This window comes from Ciconia boyciana, chromosome 18 (assembly GCF_034638445.1).
Source record: "Ciconia boyciana chromosome 18, ASM3463844v1, whole genome shotgun sequence".
Classification (NCBI taxonomy): Eukaryota; Metazoa; Chordata; class Aves; order Ciconiiformes; family Ciconiidae; genus Ciconia; species Ciconia boyciana.
Window position 1 is genome coordinate 6,144,795 of NC_132951.1, and position 13,977 is coordinate 6,158,771.

Genomic DNA, 13,977 nt, shown 5'->3' on the forward strand with positions numbered 1-13,977 from the left:
GAAATAAATTGGCAATCAGCTGGCAGGGTTAGAAAGCGGATGCATCCCACACTCTCTAAATCCGGTAGAAAAATGCATAAAGTTTGTGGCCAAACACTTCACTCAAATAAAATAGACAAAGAGGGTCAATACTGTATTTCTGCTGCGTGTCAATACCTTCATAATAGTTCAGGACCAAAATATCGACAGCATATATATTTTATTACTCTCCCCAGCTCAGTGATAAGACAACTGCTGTGTTATTGACTCCGTTAGATTTGTCTTTGCATATTCTCACCCTGAATATAAAAAGCTCTAATTTGATAACTATCAATACTGCAGCTGAAAAAGGTGGGTGATGTAATGGGGAATATTTGCTCTAGCTGATAAGCTACTACCACAGAGCTGAGCAAATACGACCAAACAAATTCAGAATCTCGCCATCTTGCCCCAAACTGTGCTCTGAATATTTTTTACTATGCGCAATAGGTCTGGTGACTATTGCTGTAGTATGGGATTGCCCTCGCCAGGGACCAGGCCGCTCATTATCCCAAGATGCCAGAAAGAGTGCTCTTAACACTACAAGGCTGTATTTAAATATCCACTTCGCATTTCAATTCACCATAACAGCTCTTTTAGCAGTCTGTTCCACTGCAGCCGCTGCCCACAAATTATGAGACAGATACACATCCTATAATCAACTCCTGAAGTTCACACAAGGAACGGAAGAGCCTTCATTTTGTAACATAATCCTACACTTGAAAAAGACAACTTCTTAGGGGAAAACTGTACGAGCACAAGAAGTTAAATCAGTCAGGGAAATAATGCTTTAGATGTACATAACAATGTCTCCAACCCATTCCAAGTACTATGCATAGTAAGCCATTCGTCACCTCAGGCAGATATCAGCCTTACTGTATATTTATTGCACAAATCAGTTTAAAAAATTAAGCCACAATAACTTATGTGAGAGATCATTCCTTCCACATTTCACAAATAACCTCTCCATGAGCTGAGATAGAAGGCAGATGGAGAGAACTGGGAGTGATCTACTTGGGAGTGATTTACTTGAAGTCAGTTATGATTTCTGGTTTTGGGGGAAAAAAGAGACGACATGGCTCCTGGGTCCAACAACCCAAAGGTCCATTCCTTCTCCAACGTGCCCATTTTGCTCTGAAAGACAGGGACTAAGAGAGGCAGGGCTGGGGCAGACCGTGCTGCTGCAGTACTGAAAGCTGATGTTCTGTTCCACCATCTCCTTCTTCATGCCAGGGAGGGGGCTGAACTCTGACAAGCCACATACGTATTTCCCCCTTTTACATCTATTGAGTACAATTTAACTGTAACTGCAGTCATTTTACTGCAAATAAGGAAAAATACTGAATAAAATCAGCACAATTTCCTATTAATGGCACCTGCTGGTTGATAACTCTTCACTCTGCTTTAGGCTTCACCTTAACTGAATTCTACCTAACAGACACTCAAAACAAATGTGGATTTTTCTTCCACCCCATAAAACAGAGCAGTGCCTCCCACTAAATTAATGTGCATGATGGGAATATACAATCTTGTCTTGAATATACAAGAATACCATCATGGCTAGAACAAAATCAGAGCGACATATCTCCTGGAGAGCAGTGGAACAGGGTTGCATTTCTTAGTTTTGAACCAAAACGGGATCATCGCAAATTTTAGAAAGCTACAAGGAAGACATTAGTTACCCTAATTCTTCATCATTAAACATTGCTAGGTTTTTCTTTAATTAAATGGTGAAAACCTAGTAATTTTTGTGTCTGCCTTCACTGCAAATCTTTATAGGCTTTTTTCCCTCCCTTAAACTGCCTTATTTAATAAATGGTTATCTGTAAAATTGAGATTTGAAGAACACTGGGATTTTTGTGTATTACAGTAAACCTTTTGCCAAGAGATCGGGACTTTTGCCCTGGTCCTACAGCTGCTACAGATGTGTCAAGGAGCGTCACTACTCACTTTCATCATCAGTAAGACAGGGATTAGATTTCCTTCTGCCTATCGTTATTTTCATTGAAAACATGTTGGAGCAAAAGAATAAAGTATTCCGTACAACAGGATCACATTGTGTTTCAGCCCCTCAGCTCTACTACAATCAAGTTTTATTACACCAAAGCAGGCCATCTTCATATTTGGATGTACCGCAGAAGCTTGGGAAGGCAGGGGATGGAGAGGGGGTGTGTGAGGCTTCTCCAAGGTCTCTCATCTTTGTTTCCCCAGACTCAAAGGATGCCCCAGCCTTCAGCTGCAACACTGCTGCTTAACCCTATATATATCACTGGAAACTTCTTCAAAGCAGTCCAAAACAGGGCAAACAAAGGCTAACATTCTGGCAATCAGTCTCTTTCCAACAGACTAGATCCCTGCTTCCTTTGAACAAGGAGGCTGTTTCTTTAAGGATTATTTAGCATTAAATAAACTTATTAAATTGTGCTGGTAATTAGAGGGACCCATTAATTAGAATGGAGGCCAGGAGCAGCCGTTGGCCATTAACAGCAGGGCTGGGATCTATCCTCAGCAGCCAGCCACAAGCAAGATGCCACCAGGTCTCTGCAGCTCAGAGCTAACCTCATCTCTAGTGCTCACCTTCACCAAGAAACATTAACTGCTGCAAGTGGCCATATAAATGCCGACGATGACATACTGTGAGCAGTGCAAATAAACCTGATGATCTCCTTGCACTATAGTTATTTGCAGGATTACTTTAAAGTTGTTTCCAGAAAGGGGAAAATAAAGCAGCCGTGGAAAAGAGAAATAATCAGTCTCAAGCTCCATCTAATACCAATAGGCCAGGTCACCAGAGCCAACCCTAGCAGCTCTTCGTTTCAGATGAAGGTTATGTTAAGAGAAGTGCAAAAGGCACTCACACATTCTGGTTTCCAATACTATGACAAATCTATTTTTCCTGGAAATGCTCTAAAAGCAGCTGAATTTGTTTTGACCAGCACACTGTTACCCTGTCCTAAGACCACTTCCTAAGCTGACATCAATCAGCCACGCCAGCAGCCGTTTACAAAAATGGACAGGCAGAATTAGATTTTCCTGAAAGACAGACAGTTTTCTTGTCACCTTAAATACTTCCCCTGAACCCAATTTTTTCAGGAGTATTAGGAACAGAAGTAATTTTCTAACAGCTACACGGAGATAAGGAAGCAGGGAGAACTGCACTCAGCCGTGAACACGCAGTATACAGAAGTAAACAATCAAAAGATTTACCACCAGATTTGTTTCCAAGCTATCCAGAGCAGCAGAATGTATCCAAACCCCCGCACTATAAAATTTCTAGAGCATGCGTAACAATATAAATAATAGCTTCTTGACAACAATGTCTCCAAACTGTGGTTCACAGACAAGCAGAAAATGGAGAAAAGTGTGGGCATGCAATCCTGACATCCCTTGTTCGCAGCTAACAGAGGACTAAAAGATCATCCAAATGGGAAGTGCTCTCCTAATTTAAGTGTCCTGTTAAAAGGAACTGCCATCTTCCAGATGCCTAAAGCCAAAGCTGCATTATAGACTTTTAATGCCATGGCAGCGAGAGCAGGTAGCCTAAGACTGACTAAGGTATGGATCATACCACAAACAAATACAGAGCAAGAAGCACTCGCTGCTTCAGGAGTTCCTTTGCCAGGCTGCAGTTCTGGGTATGCAGTTAAAGAGCAGCGCAGGAGGATTCTGTGGTTAGGTGGGGAACTCGTCACACAACTGTATTTCAATACAGGATTTACTAATGCCATCAGAAGTAAAGCCCAAGATGACCAAAGCTGAAAGAAGCGATACAACCCTTGCTCCTACCCTGACAATTCTGTTTTCTTTGTGAAATTCCAGCCCTTTAAAATATTACTTCCCTCATTTCTCTTCTCCTCTAAGATCTCACAGATCAGATTTTTGGGAAGAGAGTTGGACAAAGTTATAACCTCTGCAGATGTGTATGAAAAACCCTAAGGCAAATACAGCATTTGGAGCTACTTTAAAAACAGTTACAAACAAGGCCCCAGTGATAAACAAGCACCCAGGGTGAGCAAACACCCGTAGGTCTTTACATCAGCAGAACAACTACCAATACAACACTCAAGAGTACAGTGACTCTGAAAGGCTTTCCCAGGAACGATACCTGCTCCATGGAGTTATCGATCACAGCACAAGAAACCAGCAGTAACATACATTTGTAGCCCAGACTCTGACTGTATTGACATGGTTTGTGTCAACACAAACAAGTTTCAGCAAGTAATAGGGCTCACCAGTAAAAGTTTAAGTACAAAGTCTAACTTGCGCTGTCATTAAGTGCTAGGACCATTTCACGTGTTAGAAGTTAATAAAAACCCATTTTGTCAAGAGGTCAGATTTCTCAGTTCAGTCTGATGAATCAATGAAAGAAATAGATAGAGGACTAATGTTATGAATGACTCCTTCCTAGAAGGCTACATTTATTCTTTTTCACATATAGCCACTTATCTAAGCCGTTCAGACACAGCTCAAAATTGTTCAGCATTCTTCAATGCTGAACAGCCTGCTTGACAGCTGAGCACCTTCCCATACAGAAACCAACACATACCAGTAATACCAGGTTGCTGGCTTCTCACAGACATAGTGATGCTCCAGCCTGAGATATAAGGCACAGGGGCTCACCCAGATAAACCCGTTCCTTCCTAAAACACCATGCCAAAGGAGCAGCAACCTCTTGCTCAAACAGAGCCAACACCAGAGAACAAAGTGGGTTGTGGCATGTGTTCAGAAAACAGTAATGTTAGCAAGCCAGAGGCTCCACATGAAAGAAACTTCTCCCCATGCTCCAGCACGTTTTTTCAGAAGGAGAAGCAGACGTGCAGTATTTGCTGCCTCTACCTCACACAGCTTTGTATCAGAAAAAATTATTTGCAAAATGAAGTGGTAGGCAGCAGCTTTGCTTATCTCCTCAGTACTCCTGAACGTACCCGTGGGGGAGAGAACACCCTGCAGGGCTACCTGTGTCAGTAAAAATACTAGAGGAAATAGGAAGACACAGCCACATATTTTTTTATAACCAACCACAGGAAAAGGGGAACTCTTTGCATCTACACAGCAGCAGATAAAACAGTTTAAACACTTCTTGTAACAGTGCACATCATTAGATCTGTAAAAAAGAAAACACCTGTTCTAATATTTTTGTTGTTCCCACCAAAGATGAGAAACTAATAACTTATTTTAAAATCATAACACTTCATACAATTAACTCATTACAGTTACCAGATATGGTCCACCCAGTAAATTATTCTTTAGCTGTGGCCAATGTTAAATGCTTCAGAGATTTAAGAAACCTCAAAGAATAATTATGAAAAAGCTAAGCCTAATACAGGAAGTTTCCTTCCAACTTGCACCAACTTAGATCAACAGCCTTTCTCCTTAAAATTCACGTACAAAGCAATCGGAACTCTTGACAGCGACTCAACTACTGTGCTGCGACCACTGCTATACATGGAAAGGCGCACATGTAATACTGTCCCTATACACTGCCTGCTCTCAGAAAGTAAGGGTCATCAGGGAAGAACAGCTTTACTATGTATATCTGGTACTCTACACACGGGCTCCAGCACAGTTCCAATTAAGTACATCCTCCTCCCTCCCTCCCCCCAACTACCACAGAACAAGATTTAAATTACAGGGTTCGTTTGCTAATTCCCAAAGTTCATGAACTAAGAAAGAATTCATTGACATTAATAATATTAATGCCTAGGAGCCCTGTGCTATCTAGATAAACCTAAACAGCACAATCTTGTATAAAATTTCTATACACAGAAAAATGCATTGATTTCTGTCCTTAAAGCAGATAACTGCCTCCACAGATGTGTTTCAGAAGCTGCATCCACAAGATTGACTAATCATAGCCAGCTTACCTCCATCATCCAGGGGCCGTTTCTGCACTCCATAACCATAGACTGATGGGTCCACAAGTGTTGTGGAATTATTCAAGTGAGGAATATCTCCAATTTTAGCAGCAATCTACAAAAACAGGAGATAAAAAGCTTGATTAGCATACCTGAAGTTTCGGCCACCACAGCTAAACACACTTTCTTCCAGTAAGGCATTTCCCCAGTCCAATCTTCTCTCAGCTATTTTCTATACAGGTGACTTTATAACAGTCCCAAGACAGCAGTGCTTCCTTTGTAAATATAAACAATTTTCTGCTTGCTTTTAATATTTGTTTAACTAAGATCGCATTCACCCGGTTCCTCTTCCTGATCATAAGTTGGTATTTACTCCCTGGAACATTATATTCAGGTTTGTTCACTCAATGGACAGCCGACAAGCTAAATCTTGCAAAGACAACAGCTCAAACTAGCTCATCAACTTTGTCCTGGAGGAGCTGCCACCACCATAGCCGTGTAGGACACATGCTTCCTTCCGTGTCCGAGCATACCCAGATACATAGAAATGCACATGTGCACATCAGTGGACGGAAAAGAATGTGAAAATACACAGCACAAGGACACAGGTTTGGGAACTCCTTGTCAAAGACACTACATCACCCTGTGTTTACTGTACGAAGAATAAGTCAGTGGGCAAACTACTAGCCCAGGATTAGTTTCCATTTCCTGCAGTGGTCAATACAGCACAAACACAACTAATGCTGCCTGTGCCTCTGCTTCCATCCCTCACAGAGGGGTAACAGCCATTCCCTGCCAAGCCAGGATGCAAGGAGGGTAATTACAGGAAAGAGGAGAGAGTCAGGTATCCCACTAAGGGGACTACGGTAAGCAAATAAACTAGGGGAGAGAGAGACCTAACCACCACTTAATAAAAGTGAAAAGTTAAGCTCTTCTCTAATGACATTTGGGAGACATCTATACAGATGGAGCTGACAGAAGCGAGCTCTTTCACCTGCTCTCCAAGCTAACTGATGGAAGCCCATTCTAGAAACACACAGGTGCATTACTTCGCTGCTGCACCCCAGTTAATACCCCCTTCAGGGACAGGCAAACTGCAGTCTCACAGCACCCCTTGCCTACATAAAGTACTCTGCTATAATAAGCAAGGGCAGAACAAAGTAGTTACAGAACAAATATAAAAGCACGGTGTATTCTACAGCATTTACTTCCTTTTCCAGCAAAAAGAAAATCATTGAATAGGATCTTTACTAGGAGTCTGATCTCACTCTATTATAACTGGGATTTCACCAGAGAATAAGCAACAGGAACAGATAAAAGAGCATTTCACACAGATATGTTTCAAATGAAGACAAGAGCAAATGACAAATATAACTAAAGGTATTTCTAAAATTTGAGTTTTGCTGCAACAGAAAGACATCTACTGTAACTCTGGTTGTTGACACTATCGGCTGCTGCAGTGGAATAAACAACTGCCCAAGATTCAGAACCACAGGGTACTGAAAACAAGCTATTTGAAATAATCTTGAAAGATTGAGGGCACTGCTTTTAGAAACAGAATAGAAAACATTCTCTTCAATGCCTTGCATGAAAAGGACTCCAAGTTTTGACCATTTTCTTCTCATAGTCCATTCCCTCCTGTCCTCTTTCAGAAAGTCAACAACTTTGTCGTGTCAGAAATGCCAGGAGCTAGAGAATAAAGTCTTCCTGCAGGACAAGCACAGTGATCATGCAGCAAAGCTTTGATGACAAGCACCTTGTGTATCAACATCTCCAAAAACTAGTAAGCCTGTAGAAATCTGATTCTGAAAGCATTAACACAGACTACCCCTTGTCCACTCCATACCAGGGAGTGCCAGGTGATGCCTTGCTTTTCTGCTGAAAACTGTACTGCACCCATGGTTCCAGCCCTTTGTTCACATGCTTTCCTTTTATGTTTGGGATGCAGAGGATTTTAATGAAGGTACAAAGAGCACAGATGTTTTCTGACTACTTCAACGCTGAAAAATAAATTTAAAAATATATTTTATAACAATCTATTAACAGCTTTCACATAATAACTTACAAACGTATGCCACAAGGAACAGTGTCAGGTATAATATACCCTGACATGTTTTGGAACATTTGATTTTAACATGCCCTTTATGAACTTTCTTTCTGTTAATAGTTATTTACTTGAAAAAAAAAAATCTGTTAAGTTGTGGAACTGCTAGCAGATAGTTTGGAGCTGAAATCACACACCACACACTCAAGGGAAAGAAAAAATAGCCTGTGAATAGCAGAAGCTGGCCTACAAAAGGAAGCTAGCATGAAGCACAAAGGTGTGCACGAACAGATCACCGGCACTAAGGCTGTCCGCTCCCAGAGCCGAGAGCTTTGCCAACCCCTACTCATGCTTACCACACAATTATCGCCCTGGCACAGAACTCTCCAAGTAAAGGGCAAAATAAGTGAGTCAAAGCAATTTTTACATTATCAGCTTTTGGGATATTCTCCTCTTTTTTTTTTTCTGCTTTATTTAAACTTGCACCCTTATCTCTAAAGCCTCCCAGCTGCCACCGGATTACAGGCAGACAACATGCCACCTCACTACAGCAAGAAAAAAATACCCTACAAAATTAAGAGTTGAGCTTTTTAAGCAGATGTAGCAGTTAAAATACTTTTTAACTTCTTATGTTCAACTTAAAATGGGAACCTCAGTTTTTACTATAGGTTCAGCAGGAAGATAAGCACAAAAGTTAGAACACAGCAAAAGTAAGCAGACCTAGCCCTTATCTGACTAAATGACCTTGAGTAATGTACTGCTTAACCACTGCTTTTGTCCCACTGTATGTCAGTCTTAATTTTTTTCCTAAACCCAACACATTCATTTTACTAAGCTCTGAAATACAACGGGAAAAAGCATCACTACCACAGAACTGTTTCTGCACCTAATTTCCCCAAAATAAAGCTCTCCAACAAACACTTTAAAGGACACAGTACAAACCTGAGCTACAAATTGCACTGGTAAAGCCAAGCAAAACAAACAAAATAACCCACAAAGTTGCATGAGGAATACATGTTTTCCTATACCTTGCACTTCTGTCCTCCTATACCTTTAACACTCTTTAAAAACGGTGTAATAGCAAAACACTTCTAAATATGAAGCTACTTTGCTGGGCATAGCAGGACTCAAACACCAGTTATCTGCAGAATTCAGCTTTCAAGAGAAAGGGCCTAGCTTCTGGGAAGAATCTCTCCATGCTGTCCTGCAAGAGAACAGCAACTGACAAAATCACCAATTCTAGGTATTAGCAGGATATAAACCAATAAGGTGCTGTCATCTGGCCCTTCAGACAATTCTAGTACTTCTGCTACTCTTCCCATTCGTCGAGCAGAATACTTGAGTTTGCGTGACAGACATTTCTCCAGAGCTCTGTGGGAAGTAGCGAAACCATCCACAAACCATTTAAGTTTCATGTCACAAGTGGTTTTCCTAAATACTAGAGCAATTGCAAAGCCCTAAATTTCTCTGATGATGACCTGAAAAAGTACTCTGCAAGGGGATAAAGAAAAGCAAGTCTTAAGACCCCTCCATCCCCACAGAAATTAGAAGTTAGAGCCGGATAATAAAAAGGGATTTTAAACATACAGCCTGTTGACCCTCAGTAAGTCTCAGGATATTCATCCACTTTCAAGGTACCCAAAATGGCATGCTACAGGCTTACCAAGCCACAGCCTTTCCTCTTCATAACATTCGCAGAAATTCAGATTCAGGCAGTATAAATGGCAGGTTACAAGAAGAATAGCACATGTATGAAGAGGGAACCAGTAAGCACTGCAAACGCACATTTTGTACTTAAAACGAGACTGCCAAGGAGAACAGGAGAAGGTAAGAACCAAGCGAGACGCTGTTTTGTCAATAAGAACAAGACTCAAGGACAGAGCAATAGAAATCCATTTTTGTTCAAAGCACAGGCAGCTCTGCTTATTTTCTGATCCCATTACTCACAAGGGGAGCAAACATCCCCTCTCTCCCCCCACCCCAAAATGCCACAAAAGAAAAGACACCCTGCCTAGGAGCAGCCGGACAGATCAGTCACCACCTATGATCCGTAAACTAATCCACTCACTTGAGGCATGGTGCAGAAGATGCAGGACAGACCATCTCAAAGCCCCAGCATTCACTTGAAAAACATTTGATACATCTCAAATATTTAAGAGTCCCCCAAAAATCCAAACAAGTCCCGCACAAACATCAAAAGCAACGTACGAGTCATTCCTTTCAAAGGTATTCCAGATTTCTTACTCTTATGTCATCATGCATCCCAGTGACTTTGAGGAATGCAGTTACTGTGACTGATCAGGAAAGTCTTCCCTGTGATGAATTACTTAGTTATTAATAACTAAGCATTGTATTCCACAGCCTGATTTTAGGGTTATGGCTTTCATGAGAACTGAATTTAGTAAACTTGATTACTAGTCTTAAGTGTAAGATTAAACCTTGAAAGAGTTCAAATGTCAAGCCAGGGATGCCATACCAACTCACAAAGCAAGAACTATGACTGAATTTTTTTCCTCTGCTCCCTCATTCCCTTAAAGCAAAAGTAATACTCAGAAAAGGCTATGGCGTTGGCCAGAAACAGTACAAAAGCTGACATCTACATACCAGATCAGCCTAGTTCAGGCAAATACATCAAACACACTCGGTGAAAGCTCTACTACCAGAGAAGTGTTAGGTGTAACGGCCTTTACATCCCACCTGATTCTCAGCCAGGAAGTTCCATCACAGATTGCTTGGGTGGTGAGGTAAATATCTGTCCACTGAGCAATGAAGACCATCTTCATTCACATTTGGTAACAAGTCACCAGTGACAATTTAATCCTGCCAAACTGTGCAGAAGACTACCTACTCCCTTACAAAGCCTCTACGGGACTACATGAAATCAAGTACTTTTGCAGGGGGGGAAATTTTAGCAGTTGCCAACAATTTTTTTCATCCCACAAATACTAATGGGAAAAAAAAAATCATATTCAACAGGCAGCATATAACTCACTGCACAAAAATGTGGTAGGCCACTGCGCTCCCATGAACACGTGCAGAGCACGCATTTCTCAACACACTTGTTTCCAGCGTGAAAAGATAGCAGGAAGGTTGCTACGCTGCAGCGCCTGACCTGAAGTTGGCAGCTTGGAAGATTATGAAATCTTCCAGTTCGGACTAACTCAAGTTGTAGGCTCATGGAAACCCAACACATTCCTTCAAGTATACTGAACTTAAGAACAGCAAAATCAGAGCAAGTGAGCACAGCTAGGTTACAGAATTGTTTAATGTTCCATCTCCTTCACATGTGGGTTAGGGGGCCTCACAGATTCACCCTCCAAACGTGATAACAGCAACCACGCAACACCAATTCAGACCAATTTTCAGTTAATGCTATGTTTTAGCCTAATACTGTCCGAGGCATCCCACTTTCACATTTAACCTGTTACTGATCAGATGAGTGGTACATACTGTGGTACTTTCAACATACTCAACAAAATAATTTCAACAAGCTGCAACTTGCCAGCAAATAATTATTTTCTCCTACATAAGCAGGTTATTTAAAGATTACTCGACTGCTAGCAGGCGATAATATTACCACATATTCAACAGGATGTTTTTGCAATGAGGCGCATTGGTAACAGACAACCAGATCAAGACAAACACAGCTGCAATACCTCTCAATTTAACTGCATCACATAGATAACCCTGGGCTAACAGCAAAGCTTTCAGACATCATATACCATCAAGGCCACAGCACTTTGTTAGCCACTGAAAAAAATTACGCGTAGCCTCATCCAGGAGGCAGCTAACACGCAACTTGCCTACCGCAATACTTATGCCGAGAAAGAAATCAACAACCGAAGAGCAGACCAGCTCGTGATCTCCTCCGGGAAGGTGCAGGGTGTTCATCTAGAACAGCGAGCGCCTCTGCACGGGTCGCTGAAGACCGCACAGAACATGGACTTGCTGCCATACTGATTCACAAGTGAGCTGCGAGCGATGGTAAGCCACTTAAGTTCCATTAGAGCGATCGCTTGAAAGGTCTTAGGGTCCAGCTTAGTTTCTTCAGAAGTTTCTCAGTGAAATGAGAAAAGCGAGTCTGGGCAACAGAAGGAGATTTCTCCCACCTGGCCTGTAACATTGGAAAGAATACAGTCAGGGTCTTTAAGCGCCAGTTGGGCTGCGGTCCTGATATTTAGCCGTATTACACCTTGTTAAGGTACAGTTACTAAGCACGACTAAAGTGCAACCTGTTCAGAGATGGAATAAACACCTGCGACAGACATGGGAGAAGAGATGCCGTGAGCAGTCACAAAATCCGCACTGTTAGCAGCAGCTTCTTGTTTCTGGAGCCACTTTCCACAAACTGAGAAGCACACAAATATTTGGAATATCCTGTACTGAAGACAAGGGTGTTGATTTCTGCAGGTCTCGGCTCTTTCACTCTAAGTTTCCATTTTCGCACCCTGTAAGTTCAGAGATTCCTTTGGGGAGCACTTCACTCCCCCCTCTCCCTCCCTCCCAGGAGGGAATGCAAAGCTCCCCCTCTGCCAAGGCTTCTATTGATTACCCTAACACACAATTTAGGCCTCGTTTAAAAAACGAATTAACATTAGTCCACACCCACCCATTGCAAACTGCAAGACGACAGCCCTGCAGACGGGAGCTCCCGCAGGCTGCAAACCGCCTCCTTCCCCGCAGAGCAGCGTTTTTGCCGTGTCACAAGCCCCGGCCGCGACCCGTGCTGGAGGGGACCGTCAGAGAGCCCCGCCGCCGCCCCCCGCCTCTCCCCCGGCCTGCCCCCCTCCCCTGAGCGCCGCCGCCGCCGCCCCCCGCAGGGGACAGCCCCGGGGCTCCCGAGAACGGCCGCCGGCTCCGGCCTCCCTGCAGAGGGGCAGCGGGGCCGCGGCCCTGCCCCGGACGGCGGCTCCGCGCCCCGCCTCAGCCCCGCGGCCTAGCGGCGCCCCGCGGCCTCCTCCCGCCCCCAGCCCGCCAGCCGGCGCCCACCTGCCGGACCCGGTGCAGAGCGTCGACGAACCCCTCGGGCCTGATCCCCACGGGCGCTGCGCTCTGCCCCTGCGCCAGCTCCGCCATGACACGCGCCCCGCGCCCGTCCGCCGCCGCCGCGCCGTCCCGCCGCTCCGCCCGGGGACCCGCACCCGGAAAGGGAAAGAGCCCCCCGCTTCCGCCGGAAGTGGGCCGGGGGGGCGGGGGCGCGGCCGCGGGGCGGGGCGGGGCCGGGGGGGCGGGGGGTGCTCGCGCCGCGCGTCACCGCTCCTCACGTGCCGGAGTGGGGCGGGGGGAGGGGGGGCTCGGGGCGGGGCGCTCCCGGGCCCCCCCCCCTGGGACCCCCTCCCCCTCACCCGAGACCGGGCGGCCACGGGCGGGGGGTTCGGCCGGGAACCCCCTGCCCGGCGGGGGAGCGCCGCGCCTGCCCTGCCAGCCCGGCCCTGCCCTGCCTGTGCCGGCCCCTGCCTGTGCCAGCCCGGCCCTGCCCTGCCTGTGCCGGCCCCTGCCAGCCCCTGCCTGTGCCGGCCCCTGCCTGTGCCAGCCCGGCCCTGCCCTGCCTGTGCCGGCCCCTGCCAGCCCCTGCCTGTGCCGGCCCCTGCCTGTGCCAGCCCGGCCCTGCCCTGCCTGTGCCAGCCCCTGCCCGTGCCGGCCCCTGCCCGTGCCGGCCCGTGCCGTACCGTCCCTGCCGGGGCCAACCCCTGCCCAGCTGCGTCATCCCGTCTCCTGCCAGGTCGGGCCATCCTGTCCCTGCCTGCGCCATCCCATCCCTGCCAGCCCCTGCCAGCCTGTCCCTGCCTGTACCACCGCGTGCCAGGCTGTGCCGTCCCCTCCGTCCCTGCTGTGCTGGTGGCCGTGGAGGAGCCCCACCAGCAACCACCATTTAACACCCTCCGTGGAAACGCATCACCCCACCGTGCCCGCTTCCTGCCTGTTCTTGGCGCGTGTGTTTGAGGACCACGCTTCTGACCGCGCTGCCGTGGGCCAGACGCTGCCATGGTGGTGGTGACACATTGCGGGGAGCTCCCGGACGCGGGGTGCCGGTGTGTTCTGGAGAGCTCTGCCCTGCTC

General features: G+C 45.5%; 1 protein-coding gene across 5 annotated transcripts in view; it reads right to left on the reverse strand.

Moving 5' to 3' along the window:
- Positions 1-13,083, reverse strand: part of FUBP3 (far upstream element binding protein 3) — a 41,290-nt gene extending 28,207 nt beyond the window's left edge. For 4 of the 5 annotated variants that reach the window (XM_072883038.1, XM_072883037.1, XM_072883036.1 and 1 more), the window contains exons 1-2: positions 12,907-13,083; positions 5,883-5,988 (exon numbers count right to left, since the gene is read on the reverse strand). In XM_072883038.1, the coding sequence (XP_072739139.1) occupies positions 5,883-5,988; positions 12,907-12,993 (193 nt within the window). In that variant the 5' untranslated portion in view covers positions 12,994-13,083. The remainder of the gene's footprint in view (positions 1-5,882; positions 5,989-12,906) is intronic. The other variant, XM_072883040.1, reaches the window with a different exon arrangement.
- Positions 13,084-13,977: the final 894 nt, after the last annotated feature.